We start from the raw sequence: 13,262 nt of genomic DNA, 5'->3' as shown, positions 1-13,262 counted from the left end.
TGTGTCCTGAGAGGGGGGTTGGATCTCAGTGGCAGGTTGGGGCACAGGGGGAGAGGCAGCGGTGCAAACCGGAGGCGGTGAACAGCCTTCGTCCCACCTTGTGGGGTGCTTGGCCATCATATGTCTGCGCATGCTGGTGGTGGTGAGGCTGCTGGTGGTGGCTCCCCGGCTGATCTTGGCGCGACACACTTTGCATACCACTGTTCGTCGGTCGTCTGCACTCTCAATGAAAAACTGCTAGACCTTTGAGCACCTCGGCCTCTGCAGGGTGGCATGGCGCGAGGGGGCGCTTTGGGAAACAGTTGGTGGATTATTCGGTCTGGCCCTGCCTATACCCCTGGACACCGCACTGCCTCTTGCAACCTGCCCTGCTGCTGCCCTTGCCTCCCCCTCTGAAGACCTGTCCTCAGTAGGCGTAGAAAACCAGGTGGGGTCAGTCACCTCATCGTCCTGCTGCTCTTCCTTCGAATCCTCTGTGCGCTCCTCCCTCGGACTTACTGCCCTTACTACTACCTCACTGATAGACAACTGTGTCTCATCGTCATCGTCCTCCTCACCCACTGAAAGCTCTTGAGACAGTTGCCGGAAGTACCCAGCCTCATACCCTGGACCCCGGGAACTTTCAAAAGGTTGGGCATCGGTCACGACAAACTCCTCCAGTGGGAGAGGATTCGGAACCCTTGCTGCCCATTCTGGGCAGGGGCCCGAGAACAGTTCCTGGGAGTCTGCCTGCTCCTCAGAATGTGTCATTGTAATGGAGTGAGGAGGCTGGGAGGAAGGAGGAGCAGCAGCCAGAGGATTCAGAGTTGCAGCAGTGGACGGCGCAGAACTCTGGGTGGTCGATAGATTGCTGGATGCACTTTCTGCCATCCACGACAGGACCTGCTCACACTGCTCATTTTCCAATAAAGGTCTACCACGTGGACCCATTAATTGTGAGATGAATGTGGGGATGCCAGAAACGTGCCTCTCTCCTAATCCCGCAGCAGTCGGCTGCGATACACCTGGATAAGGAGCTCGGCCTGTGCCCACACCCTGACTTGGGCCTCCGCGTCCTCGCCCGCGTCCACGTCCTCTAGGCCTACCCCTACCCCTCAGCATGGTGTATTACCAGTAGTGCAGAAACAGAACGCTGTAATTAAATGTGCCACTTATTGGCCTATGGTTGGAGGCTGACTTCGCTTACGGAACGCACAGCAGAGCCAGGAAATAATTTTGCGCAAGCCTGCTGTAACACTTAGCTGGCTGCGTATGAATTAGGACAACTACCCCCAGCACAGACCCAGTACACTGAGGACGGTCACAGGCAGCCCAAATAGATTTTTTTTCCTAAATGTTTTTGGAAAGGCCCACTGCCTATATACACTGTATATGTCTTCTCTCTCTGCGTCACCACTACTGGCCCTGGAGTATGTAAAATAACTGCAGACTGTTGCACTGTGGACTGGAATACAGCGGTGATGTAACAGCCAACACAGAGCCAGGAAATAATTTTGCGCAAGCCTGCTGTAACACTTAGCTGGCTGCGTATGAATTAGGACAACTACCCCCAGCACAGACCCAGTACACTGAGGACGGTCACAGGCAGCCCAAATAGATTTTTTTTCTTAAATGTTTTTGGAAAGGCCCACTGCCTATATTCAATAAATATGTCTTCTGTCCCTGCCTCACCACCACTACTGGCCCTGGACTATGTATAATTACTGCAGGGCGCAATGCTCTGCACGGCCGATATACAAAAAAAAAAATGTGCAACACTGCAAAAAGCAGCCTCCACACTACTGCACACGGTTAGATGTGGCCCTAAGAAGGAACGTTGGGGTTCTTGAAGCCTAAAATACTCCTAACACTCTCCCTATAGCAACTCCAGCAAGACAGCACTTTCCCTGATCTCTGTCAGAACGCATCTGTGGCGAGCCGCGGGAGGGGCCGATTTATATACTCGGGTGACACCTGATGTCGCCAGCCACTCACTGCAGGGGGGTGATATAGGGCTTGAACGTCGCAGGGGGAAGTTGTAATGCCTTCCCTGTCTTTCTATTGGCCAGAAAAGCGCGCTAACGTCTCAGAGATGAAAGTGAAAGTAACTCGAACATCGCGTGGTACTCGTTTCGAATAACGAGCATCTTGAACACGCTAATACTCGAACGAGTATCAAGCTCGGACGAGTACGTTTGCTCATCTCTAATCCTGAGGAAAAAACTCTTGCAGAAGATGATGAATACAGAGAAAGGATATCTGATTTAATGAGCCAAACTTCTACAATGTAGCCTTCAAAAAAACACAAAAAACTGCATCCAGTAGCAGGAACAGAGCGGGGATTCTACCCCCCTCAGCCATCCTAACTAGATCCAGGACCCTTCGGGTACCATCGGGGGCCTACCTCTGTGGAATAAATCCCTCCTGGTTTGTTGGAACCAGTGTGGAGAGGACGGAGAATAGTTGTGTGATCTGTAGTTTTGCATAGATTTTGACGTCAGTACTAAACAGGGAGACAGAGCGAAAGATGGATGGAGATTTGTTCTCCTTTTCGGGTTTAGGTATGGTAATGATCAGTGCTTCCAGCATTTCAGACAGGAAGGAATCATTATCCATCGCCCTGTTGAACACCGACGTCAGATGGGGGACCAGAAAGGAAGCATACCTCTTATAATACCCATTTGAAAAGTCATCTGGGCCCGGGGACTTGTGGATCTTCAGCTTTTTAATTAAAATTAATCTTTTATCTTGGCAGGTGAAAGGATGGACTTGAGATGTTACTCGTTGGCTCCTCCAACTCCAACTGATGACACTAATTACACTTGTACATTTACAAATAAAGCTGGACAGCAGAAAGAGTCTTCTATCCCTGTGACCATAATTCAAGGTACGTACATTGGATCATGGAAAACCTAGGATAGGGTCTTCACCAGATGGGACAACTAGTGAATTAACACCAGCATCCGCTACATAGAGTATGAGTTTTCTAGTACAAGATGGAAGAAGGAAGAGCAAAGGTTCTCTATACTGACCTAAATTGTCAGAAAGTAAGGTAAACTTGTGTGTGGAATTTGAGACATTTCAGGGGCCAAAACTGAAATTAAGGATTTTACCTCGTAGCAGTAAAATGTCTCCATTTGAGGACCATATATACAGGCACAGAAGAGCATGAGGTGGAAACCAACACGGCACTGGGACATCTGAATACAGTTGCCCATCTGGTTAATAATTTGCCAAGCCAGTCTCCACATTCTATAGATGTAGGGAACAGATGGAAGAGCTAAAGACTCCAGGTCAGACCACACGGGGTTTATTTGTTGTCTGTTGCCATGGAGATGCATAGATTTGCATAAGAACTGTATGCACAAAACAAAACAAAATTTTTAATCACAATTTATTGCACAATAGTTTAATTTTAAATGCATTGGGACAATAAACCAAGTTAGTTTAAGAAGATGGTTGGTTAGGATTTTTTTTCCATACGTGAATTTTCTGGAGTGCCCTAATAAAAGAAGATACGCTCTGGTAAATCAGGCAACTCTTTGGCCCCACTCCCAAATTAAAATATTAGGTTGGTTTCACATCTGTGTCAGGGGTCCATTCAGGGAGCAGGAAAGGGGAATCCCCTAACCGAACGGATCTGTTTTATTACGGTAATGACCAGCGCCGAATGGAACCCATTGACTATAATGGAGCCTGTTGGGTCTCCGCTCAGCTGCCCGGCATTGCAACAAAAGAAAAAGTGCTGCATGCAGTGCAATTTCTTCTGGTATTTTGTGCCGGATCTGCAACAGAACCTCCGAATGGAGGTTCCAGCGCAAAATGTCATCCCAGCCATAATCAACCTTGTCCTTATTGTCGACTTGTGTCACTCGGACATCAGGGATTATGATAGATTCCTCAGCATGCTGTCAGGACACATTGTAGAAGGAGAAGATGGCGGGTAGATATGACAATATGCAGCAGGAAGAAAAGTAAAAAGTAGAGTCCTCACAGTGGAATCTGAAATATGGGCTCTGAATTGATTTGGGGTTTTAAGTCTAAATACATTTTGAAGGTCGGAATTAATTTTGGGGTCTGAAGAAGGGCTCTGTGCACTACTGGTGATTGCAGGTCGTCAGGCGGTATTTAGGGGTGTGGCCTTTATAAAGGGGCACACTACTATTAAAATGTTCCTTGTGTCATCTCTCAGGTCAGTACGTTTATACCAGCAGTGAGTTTAATGGGTCTGGTTGAGGACTAAAGATATCCAAAAGTTATTTATGTTCTATTTTAGGAAGAATTTATCTCTAAACTGGAAATGCCTGATGGGCAATGCTGGTAGATGAGGCCCTTTCCTTGACGAACAGCTATTATGAGACTTGAGTATTAGTTGGTACAGAAGCACAGTATGGTTCAGAAGTTATATGTGGGTCAGGTAAGGGTAGACAGGCTATTATAGTACAGTATATCGATGATATAAAAGACAAGAGCTGGCACTACTTACAATATGCTGTCGTGGGATTAGAGGCTGGTTGAGGTATTGCAGCGTCCCATAGGCTGACCCCAGACACAAGACACAGGTTGAGGAGCAGTTTGTTTACACACATAAATACGCATCATATTTGCAAGCGTAAAAAAAAAAAACCTCACAATAATTACACATTGTTTTGCGCATCTTTTCGCGTGTTGCATGTGCATTCACGCACTCTCCATTGACCTCTATAGGGACCTTTGATCGCAAATATGCAGAAAAATAGAGCATGCTTTATTTTTTTTTTGCGCAACCGAAATGCGCGCACAAAATACAGAAATGTGAACAAACCCATTGAAGTAAATGGGTTCTGTTATCTGTGTGCTGTGTGCAAATTTTGCACGTATAAATAGACCTAAGAGTCTTGAAAGTCATCTTCTTTGCTCAGTGGTTAGTACTGATGCAGCACTGAGGTCCTAGGTTCTAATCTGATCTGATGTGGGTTTACGAACAATTTCTACAATCATTCATACAAACTTCATGCAGATGTTGTCCTTAGTCAGAACCTAGGGTCCCAAATCTGCAAGGTAACAATGCTAACCACGTCTTGCTCCACTAGAGGAGGAGGAGATAAGGGAGAAGAAGGAATAAGAGTCGGAGTAGAAGAAAAGTAGAAGGTCTTCCTTTCCAGAAGAAGAAGAAGAAACACAGTGGTTAGTACTGTTGCGTTGAGGTGCTGGGGTCCTAGGTTCAAATCTCACCAAGGACAACATCTGCATGGAGTTTGTATGAGTGCAGAAACTTAAAGATCCCTGCAGATGTTGTCCTTGGTCAGATTTGAATCTAGGATCTCAGGACTGCAAGGCAAAAGTGCTAACCTCTGAGCCTCAGGTACTATTATTATGAAGAAGGAGGAATTTTAGTAGGTTCGGCTGAAACAAACCATTGGGTTTGCATCAAACTTTTAGCAAAATACGACTTGAAATAGTGTTTGACTGCTTCAGTTCTCCCAACTCTATGTACTAAATTATATTATAGTACTTTGCTACTCTTTATTTTTGCATGAACCTTGTTAGATGCATTGTTGTATTATACAATTTCTCACTATTTTGATGTATTTCTTATTGGTATACAAGGTGTAATTAATAATCTTATAATAATAATCTTTATTTGTATAGCGCCAACTTATTCTGCAGCACTTTCAAAGCATGGGGGAGCTTAATCAGGACAGGGTGGGGTGGTACAGGAGGGATGGAGGCAGGGAATGTATGTGATAGACATAATTTGAAGGCGGGGTACTAAGTCAGGAGAGCTGGTATGCTTCTTTAAAGAGGTGAATCTTTAGGGCACGTCTGAAATTCCGTGTAATAAGGATTGCTTTGGGGTAAAGCGTTCCAGAGGATTGGTGCTGCTCTGGTGAAGTCTTGGAGGTGAGCATGTGAACTTTGTATTAGGGGGACGTCTAGCCTAACTGTGTTGGCAGAGCGGAGCGCACAGGATGGGTGATGTATGGACAGGAGAGAGGTGATGTACAGTGGCATGGTGCCAAGGAGAACTTTGTGGGTGAGGAGTTTAAATTGAGTTCTGTAATACAATGCAGTGACTGGCATAGTGCAGAGGCATCTGGGAAAGGCTGGACAGGAGAACGAGTCTAGTTGCCGCATTTAGTATGGATTGGAGTGGGGAGGGTCTGGTGCGGGGAAGGCCAATTAGCAGTGAGTTACAGTAATCAAGTCTGGAATGGATGAGGGCGACAACGAGTGTCTTTAGTGTGTCTGTGGTCAGGAATAGCCGGCTTTTTACAATGTTCCTGAGGTGCAGTTGGTATGTTCAGGCCAGAGATTGGATGTGGGGGTAAAGGAGAGGTCAGAGTCCAGTGCGACCCTGAGGCAGTGGGCGTGCTGTCTGCTATAGTGGCCTCCAACTATAGGTGGTGCATTATAGATGGGAGTTAGAGACTGATAATTTTGCATGAATGGGCCCAGAAGCTTCATCTCTCTTCTTGTAGAATCCTATAAAGTAAATTTGCTGTGACATTTTTACGGACTTATAATGATTTTTTTCACAGTGGAAGACCTATATTGTGGTGTTGACATGAACTACGGTGTGACTTGGAATATTACGAAAGCTGGCATGTCATTCACTGCAACCTGCCCTTCTGGGAAATCTGGATTTCTGACCCGGGACTGTTCAGATGATGGGGTCTGGCTGATGGCACAGGACAACTGTATAAACCAGATCCTACAGACGGCTCTCAGTAGTGTTCAGGTACCACCACGATCATCACCTTACATACTACAACTTGTGAATGGACCCTGCTGCATTGGTGATTGGTACTAACTTTTGTAAAAAAAAAAAACAATTGCATGCATCTGGTCTGGAAAACTAATTTCTAAATACCCTATAAGGGAATTATAATAGAGGGGTCATAGTAGGAGTGGAGAACAGCTACAAAGCGCATCTCTTATTTTGAAGGACCAAATATGTTCATACATTACATGGATAACATATTCTTTTCATTGGGCACTTTGTAATACTTCATTTCGCCTGTAGAGGCACTGCAGGGAAAGTCAACAATTATTTCAACACTTCCGCCACAGATTATCGGGATTCCCAGCAGCAATAATTTTTTTTAAATATATGCAAATAGGTGGCGCTACAGAGGTATTGTTCCATCTTCCTTACTTGCATAAATTTCCCTGAGGAGCTTGCATGGCCTTATAAGTCTCCTCACTCACTGTTGTATAAGTCTGGCCCAAGACCAATGCAACTCTGAAATGCTCTGTGCAACTGTGAACATCATGAACCAACAGGGCAAAAAAGACTGACCAAAAACGTTTAGTGACTGTTATGTGTCATGCCAAGTAACCTAGAAGGACACTGCTGGAAAATGTTTGCTACATGAATATCTAACTTTTCTTTCCCCTCATTCACAATGTATTGTATGCACCCCGGGGGCGTCAGTGATACCCTGTTAGATTTCTATAAACGCTTTCATTAGATTGTGTAGATTGACTTGTGCTTGATGCTGTCTTTGCAGACATTGGAGGAAGGTCTAGGAAGCTCTCAACTAAAAGTACCAGAAATAATCCAACAGATGTCCAACAGTAGTGAGTCGTTCATTGATAACACAGCGGATGTCTCAGTGGCGGTCACTATACTGGGAACAATCTCCAGAATATCAACCGATCACAACAACACGTTTGATTCTGAAGTTGTTACCGTAAGTTTTCCAAGTATATTTGTTCTTTACATTTCCATGGACATTTTAAAAGGCCACTCTGGCTGCAAAAACGCATTTTTCCTTCTCTGCTCCTTATGGCCTGTCACACTCTGGAGGTCTCCTCTGGGTATCGCAGTGACTTCCCTGATGGTGACATTTTTGCTTTCATTTTCACATCAATTCCATGATGTATCAGAACAGCATTAGCTAGATGCTATACCATTTCTGTACATTGTTTCTCTCACCTCTGTGATTTTAGGTAGTTCCCATAGAGGTCCAACAGGAGATATGTTCTATAACATTGTACATGTTACATGTGCTATATTCTTTAATACTTATCTCCTTTTGCTTCTAGAGTTTCCTTGGCGTGGCCAGCAACCTCACAGACCACAGCAATGCACCTATGTGGAGAGCCCCCGAAAGTCCACCAGCTTCTACAGTACTTCAGTCAGTAGAGCAGTTTAGCCAGCTTCTTCTTGCAGAAAGTGGCTCCTTTGAAATCAATCTAGAACATATTCAATTAAAAGGCAATGCTTATGAAATGGGACAAGCTGGAGAAGATTATAAGAAGACCTTTAACGAACTTGGCCTGAGCATGTCCATTGATCAGTACACCATATCTTCACTACTACAAAACAACAATGTCAAGATCACCAGTATAGTCTTCTACACCATCGGTAACCTCCTACCAAATACAACTGAGAAAAGTAATGACTCGCAATTAAATAGCTTTGTCCAGTCTACCTCTATACAACTCTCGGATTCAACCTCTGTTTCTTCTAATATCTTAATGTCTTTCAAGATGCACGTGTCAGATGAGAGCTATTCTCAACACTGTGTTTTCTGGGACTTCTCTCTACCAGGTTCTGGCGGAGCTTGGTCAGATGTTGGTTGCACGTCAAGAGTGGATGATGATATAATCTACTGTAATTGCAGCCACTTGACCTCGTTCGCCGTTCTTATGTCTATAAATGTGAAACCTTTGGCACTCATCGAGGAAATAACCTTTGCCGGACTCGGTGTCTCCATATTTTCTCTCTGTATCTGTGTCTTCATTGAGTGGTATGTATGGAAGGCCGTAGTGAGGACAAACATCTCATATTTTCGACACATCTCCTTGGTCAACATTGCAGTATCTCTACTATGTGCGGACATCTGCTTCTTGTCCTCTTCCTTTTCATCCGTCATCACCAACAAGATTATCTGCCTCTCAATGACCCTATTAAACCATTTCTTCTACCTAGCCCTATTCTTCTGGACTTTTGCCCAGAGTGCAATGCTCTTGCATCAGTTACTTTTCGTCTTTCATCATCTTAGAAAGAAAGTTTATGTTTCCTTGTCATTTCTTGCTGGATATTTGATCCCAGCCACCATAGTAGTTGGCACGTTTTTGTATTTCAACCCCAAACATAGATATAGCCATGAAAAACTGTGTTGGTTGAATCCAGAAAGTGGTGCCATCTATGCCTTTGCCGTACCAGCTGGATGTATCATCGTCTTCAACTTTCTTACACTTCTGGTTGTTATTGCCAAGTTATCCCGCCCTTCTGTTTCTGATAAGAACCATCCAGAAGACAGGGATACAGCTAAGAATATCTTGAAGGCCATTCTGGTTCTAACCCCTGTTTTTGGATTGACTTGGTCCTTTGGATTTGCTCTATTGACAGAGCTTGATGACTTGACCAAACAGATATTCACATATGGATTTGCTACAATGAATGCTTTCCAGGTAAGAGAAATAAGGTCCATTTTACATGGGGAAATACACTGAATGGCCACTTTATTGGAGGCACCAGCCTTTTCATAACTGGAGCTTTCCTGTATGGAAATTTGCAACATGACCCCGGAGTGCAGCATAAAACTACGTGACAAGTTTTCTGTTGATCAATATCAGTGTGAATCCACTTTAGATGGGTGAAATCCAGCAATCCAAACAACTTTCAAAGCAGAATGGTAATCGGTGCTAGACTAGCCGGGGACAGGATTTCACTGTTAACCTTGTAGGGTTTTCTTATGTAACCATGTGTAGAGTACACTAAGAATGGTGTGATCAAGGAAAACATCCATGAAAAGGGGATCCTGTGGATGTAAACAACTCATCAACGAAAGGGGTCAGAGGAGGATGCCAAGAATCATTCTGACTAACAAGCACTGCACAGTCAAGCAAACTGCAGCCTGGTGCTCCAACTAGCATTTCTGAATGCACAACTCGCCATTGCTTAGCATAGATGGACTATAACAGCTGGCAACCAGTTCCAACGTCGTTGCTGTCTAAGAGGAACAGAACTGTGAGATTCCAGTGGGCGAAAGAGTGCAAACATTGTATCACAAAGCAGTGGAAAACCATCTCCTGGTCAGATGAATCCAGATTTCTGTTGCACCGTGCTGATGGGAGGTTATAATTTGGCACAAGAAGCATGAATCGCCGAACCCTTCCTGTCAGGTTTCAACAATTCAGGCTGGTGAGGTGAAGTAATGGTGTGACGAATGTTGTCTTCGCACATCCTGGGTCTTCTGATACCCGTGGAAGGACACCATGCGGAATTTATATGGTTCTGAAGACCAAAGGAGATCCAGTGTGATACTAGATGGATGTCTCTAATGAAGTGGCGATTCAGTGTATAATGCTATGTAATGCTATGGGATCTATACTGATATAGTAACAAGCAGTCTAAGGCCTTAGTCACACGGGCGTTTTTTCACGCGATTTGCGCATCGCATGACGGATGCGCATGCGCAAATCGCGTGACCGGCGCCGAAAAATCGGCCCAAAAATCGCCCGAAAATCTGCTCCTAGCCGCGTTTCATTAGAAACGGGCCGGAGCTGTCCAGCGCATTGCATTCAATGGAGCCGGCAATACAGCGGCTCCATTGAATGCAAGCGCTGCGGGCGTGCGCGGGGTTAATTGTCGGGAAGGGGTTAAATATATAACCCCTTACCTGCAATGCATCCTTAAATGTGAAAAAATAAAAAAAAAGGATGTACTCACCTGCTCCCGGCAGCTGGAGATCCCGGCAGTCGGCCTGCAGTGGGTGTGAAGGAGGTGTGACTCAGGCTTGCCCCTGATTGGCTCAGCGCTGAGCCAATCAGAAGCAAGTCTCAGTCACACCCATTCATGAATTCATGAATGGGTGTGACTGAGCTCAGCCTCTGATTGGCTCAGGCTGAGCCAATCAGGGGCAAGCCTGAGTCACACCTCCTTCACACCCACTGCAGGCCGACCGCCGGGATCTCCAGCTGCCGGGAGCAGGTGAGAACATCCTTTTTTTTAATTTTTTCACATTTAAGGATGCATTGCAGGTAAGGGGTTATATATTTAACCCCTTCCCGACAATTAACCCCGCGCACGCCGGCAGCCCATTGCTTTCAATGGAGCGGCTGTATTGCCGCTCCATTGAATTCAATGGGCAAACATCGTTCTTCTCTGCCACAGCTGTTCCAGCTGTGGCAGAGAAGAATGATTTGTCTTCTATATGTTCTCATTGGGGTCGGCGCTGCTGCCGCCGGCCCCGTTGAGCGCATATAGAGAAGAGAACAGGAATCGCAGATCGCAGATAGGTGCGATCTGCGATTTCTGTTCTCTAATTTATCGGACGAGCGCATAAAAAGCGCTCATGTGTCCGATACCATTGCAAAGCAATGGTTTTAAAAAGTCGCCGGACGCATGCGCATGCGCAAATCGCGGCAATAAACGCCCGTGTGACTAAGCCCTAAGTTGTAACATAACATAGAAGAAACCAAAGAATAGGTTAAAACAATCACCTAAGGGTTAAACAGGGTTGCATGGACATTTCCAGTTTTTTTTCCCCAGAAACACCACCTTTGTAGTCCATGAGTTGTGTCTGGTATTGCAGATATATCACATTAAAAATAATTTTATATATCATTTTATACAGTAATCAATTATTATACTTTAACACTTTGTATCTTTTTTGTTTCAGGGTTTCTTTATTCTGCTAACTTGCATCACAGAGAGAAAGGTAAGCTTGATATACAGAATAAGCACCAGCATGAGTGCTCTAAATAGGCTATATTAGACCAGTGCAGGCATTACTAAAGCTGCTCCCATCCAAATGTTGATATAATGACTGGAAACATGCCCCATCTAAAAGGAATCAATGTGCTAGACAAGTTTTCAGAAGTGGACATGCCCTTCAAAGGGGTTTTGCTGGCAGCACTCGAACCCGTGTAGTGGCCAGCACTTTAATTGCAGGTGCAGATCCCATTGATCTCAATGAGAGCTGCGCCTGCAATTACGAGCATTGACCACTACACAGCAATGGCTTCCGCTCCAACCCCGGTGTATCCCAGCAATGACAGACGGCGTTACCTGAAAAACCCCTTTAAATCTGAGGAATCCATTTTTCCTGAAAGTTCATATTCTCTGTACTATCTTTAGGCTTATTGAAAAAGTCTCCTCTCTAAGGTGCTTGCCAAACCAGGGTCCTGGGTCTATGCCACATTCATTACTACTAGAGATGATCGAACGTGTCCGTTACGGACACTTACGCACCCGGACACCGGCTTTCCCGAACACTTCAGTGTTCGGGCGTAAATGTTCGGGGGCCGCCGGGGGGCGGGGGTCGCCGTGGCAGCGCGGGCGGCAGCAGCGGGGAACAGGGGGGAGCCCTCTCTCTCTCCCTCTCCCCCCCACTCCCCGCCGCACCCCCCCGCGCTGCCACGGCGACCGCCGAACATTTTTCGCCCGAACACGGAAGTACTCGCAAAGTTCGGTGTTCGGGCGAAAAGGGGCGGGGCCGAACATGTTCGATCATCTCTAATTACTACACATTATGAAGAGTCAACAGCTTCCACTTTTCCATATAGAGAAATTACCTGTCCACACCCCATTGTAATTTACAGTTTTTTCCCAGACATCTGCACAGACCCAAAATATGAGGCAATATAATAGAAATCACCCCCACAGGTCTATGAAGGGTGGGAGGAAATTGATCTACCAAGGGGAAGCCAACAAACTCAAGGAGAGCATGCAAGAGCCTCGTAGATGTTGGAAGAGAATAACCTCAGGTCTGTAGACAATTGTCACCACAGGCTAGCTCACGGGACTTATAGCTACCTCCTGGTACACACCTCCGAGGCATATGTCCTGACCGTCCCCTAAAGTTACACCCATGACTTGGGATACTTGCTGTACTGTATATACTATACTTAGCTGAACTTCATAAGCAGTGCACTGCCACCACTGGAGGAGCACTGAAGGAACCTCTGGTGAACATGTGGAGTTGGAGCTCCAAAGCTACTTACAAAAAAGGGTTATCTTCTTATGAACCTTTGAGGCTAATCGCAGCTGTTAACCCTCAAAATCCCGCTGTCAACTAACAGCAGCATTTAAATGCCCTGTTCAGAGGTCCCAAACGGACCCCTTATGATACGATCTTGGGGTACCGTTTAGTTATAATAAAGACCAAAAAATAAGGAACGTCATAAAAAATAAACAACTCCAGAATTGCACATTTTTGGTCACCCCCATCTCCAAGAAAACTACAACAAAAAAAAAACCTGATATACATTTGATATCATAGTAACCGTACAAACCAAATCACAGTGGTATGAAAATCTATATATTGTTTGCAGAAACCCTTCAC

General features: G+C 45.3%; 1 protein-coding gene across 1 annotated transcript in view; it reads left to right on the top strand.

Annotated features, from left to right (window-relative positions):
- LOC136617929 (adhesion G-protein coupled receptor F3-like) overlaps positions 1–12,064 on the top strand; it is a 31,348-nt gene extending 19,284 nt beyond the window's left edge. The window contains exons 6-11 of the mRNA XM_066594295.1: positions 2,735–2,866; positions 6,501–6,700; positions 7,473–7,655; positions 8,011–9,384; positions 11,598–11,636; positions 12,056–12,064. Of these exons, the coding sequence (XP_066450392.1) occupies positions 2,735–2,866; positions 6,501–6,700; positions 7,473–7,655; positions 8,011–9,384; positions 11,598–11,636; positions 12,056–12,064 (1,937 nt within the window). The remainder of the gene's footprint in view (positions 1–2,734; positions 2,867–6,500; positions 6,701–7,472; positions 7,656–8,010; positions 9,385–11,597; positions 11,637–12,055) is intronic.
- The last annotated feature ends 1,198 nt before the right edge of the window (positions 12,065–13,262 follow it).

The sequence above is a fragment of the Eleutherodactylus coqui genome, chromosome 1 (genome assembly GCF_035609145.1).
Source record: "Eleutherodactylus coqui strain aEleCoq1 chromosome 1, aEleCoq1.hap1, whole genome shotgun sequence".
In the NCBI taxonomy this organism is placed as follows: domain Eukaryota; kingdom Metazoa; phylum Chordata; class Amphibia; order Anura; family Eleutherodactylidae; genus Eleutherodactylus; species Eleutherodactylus coqui.
The sequence above is the reverse complement of the archived record's forward strand: the minus strand, read 5'-3'. Positions and strand labels throughout refer to the sequence as shown.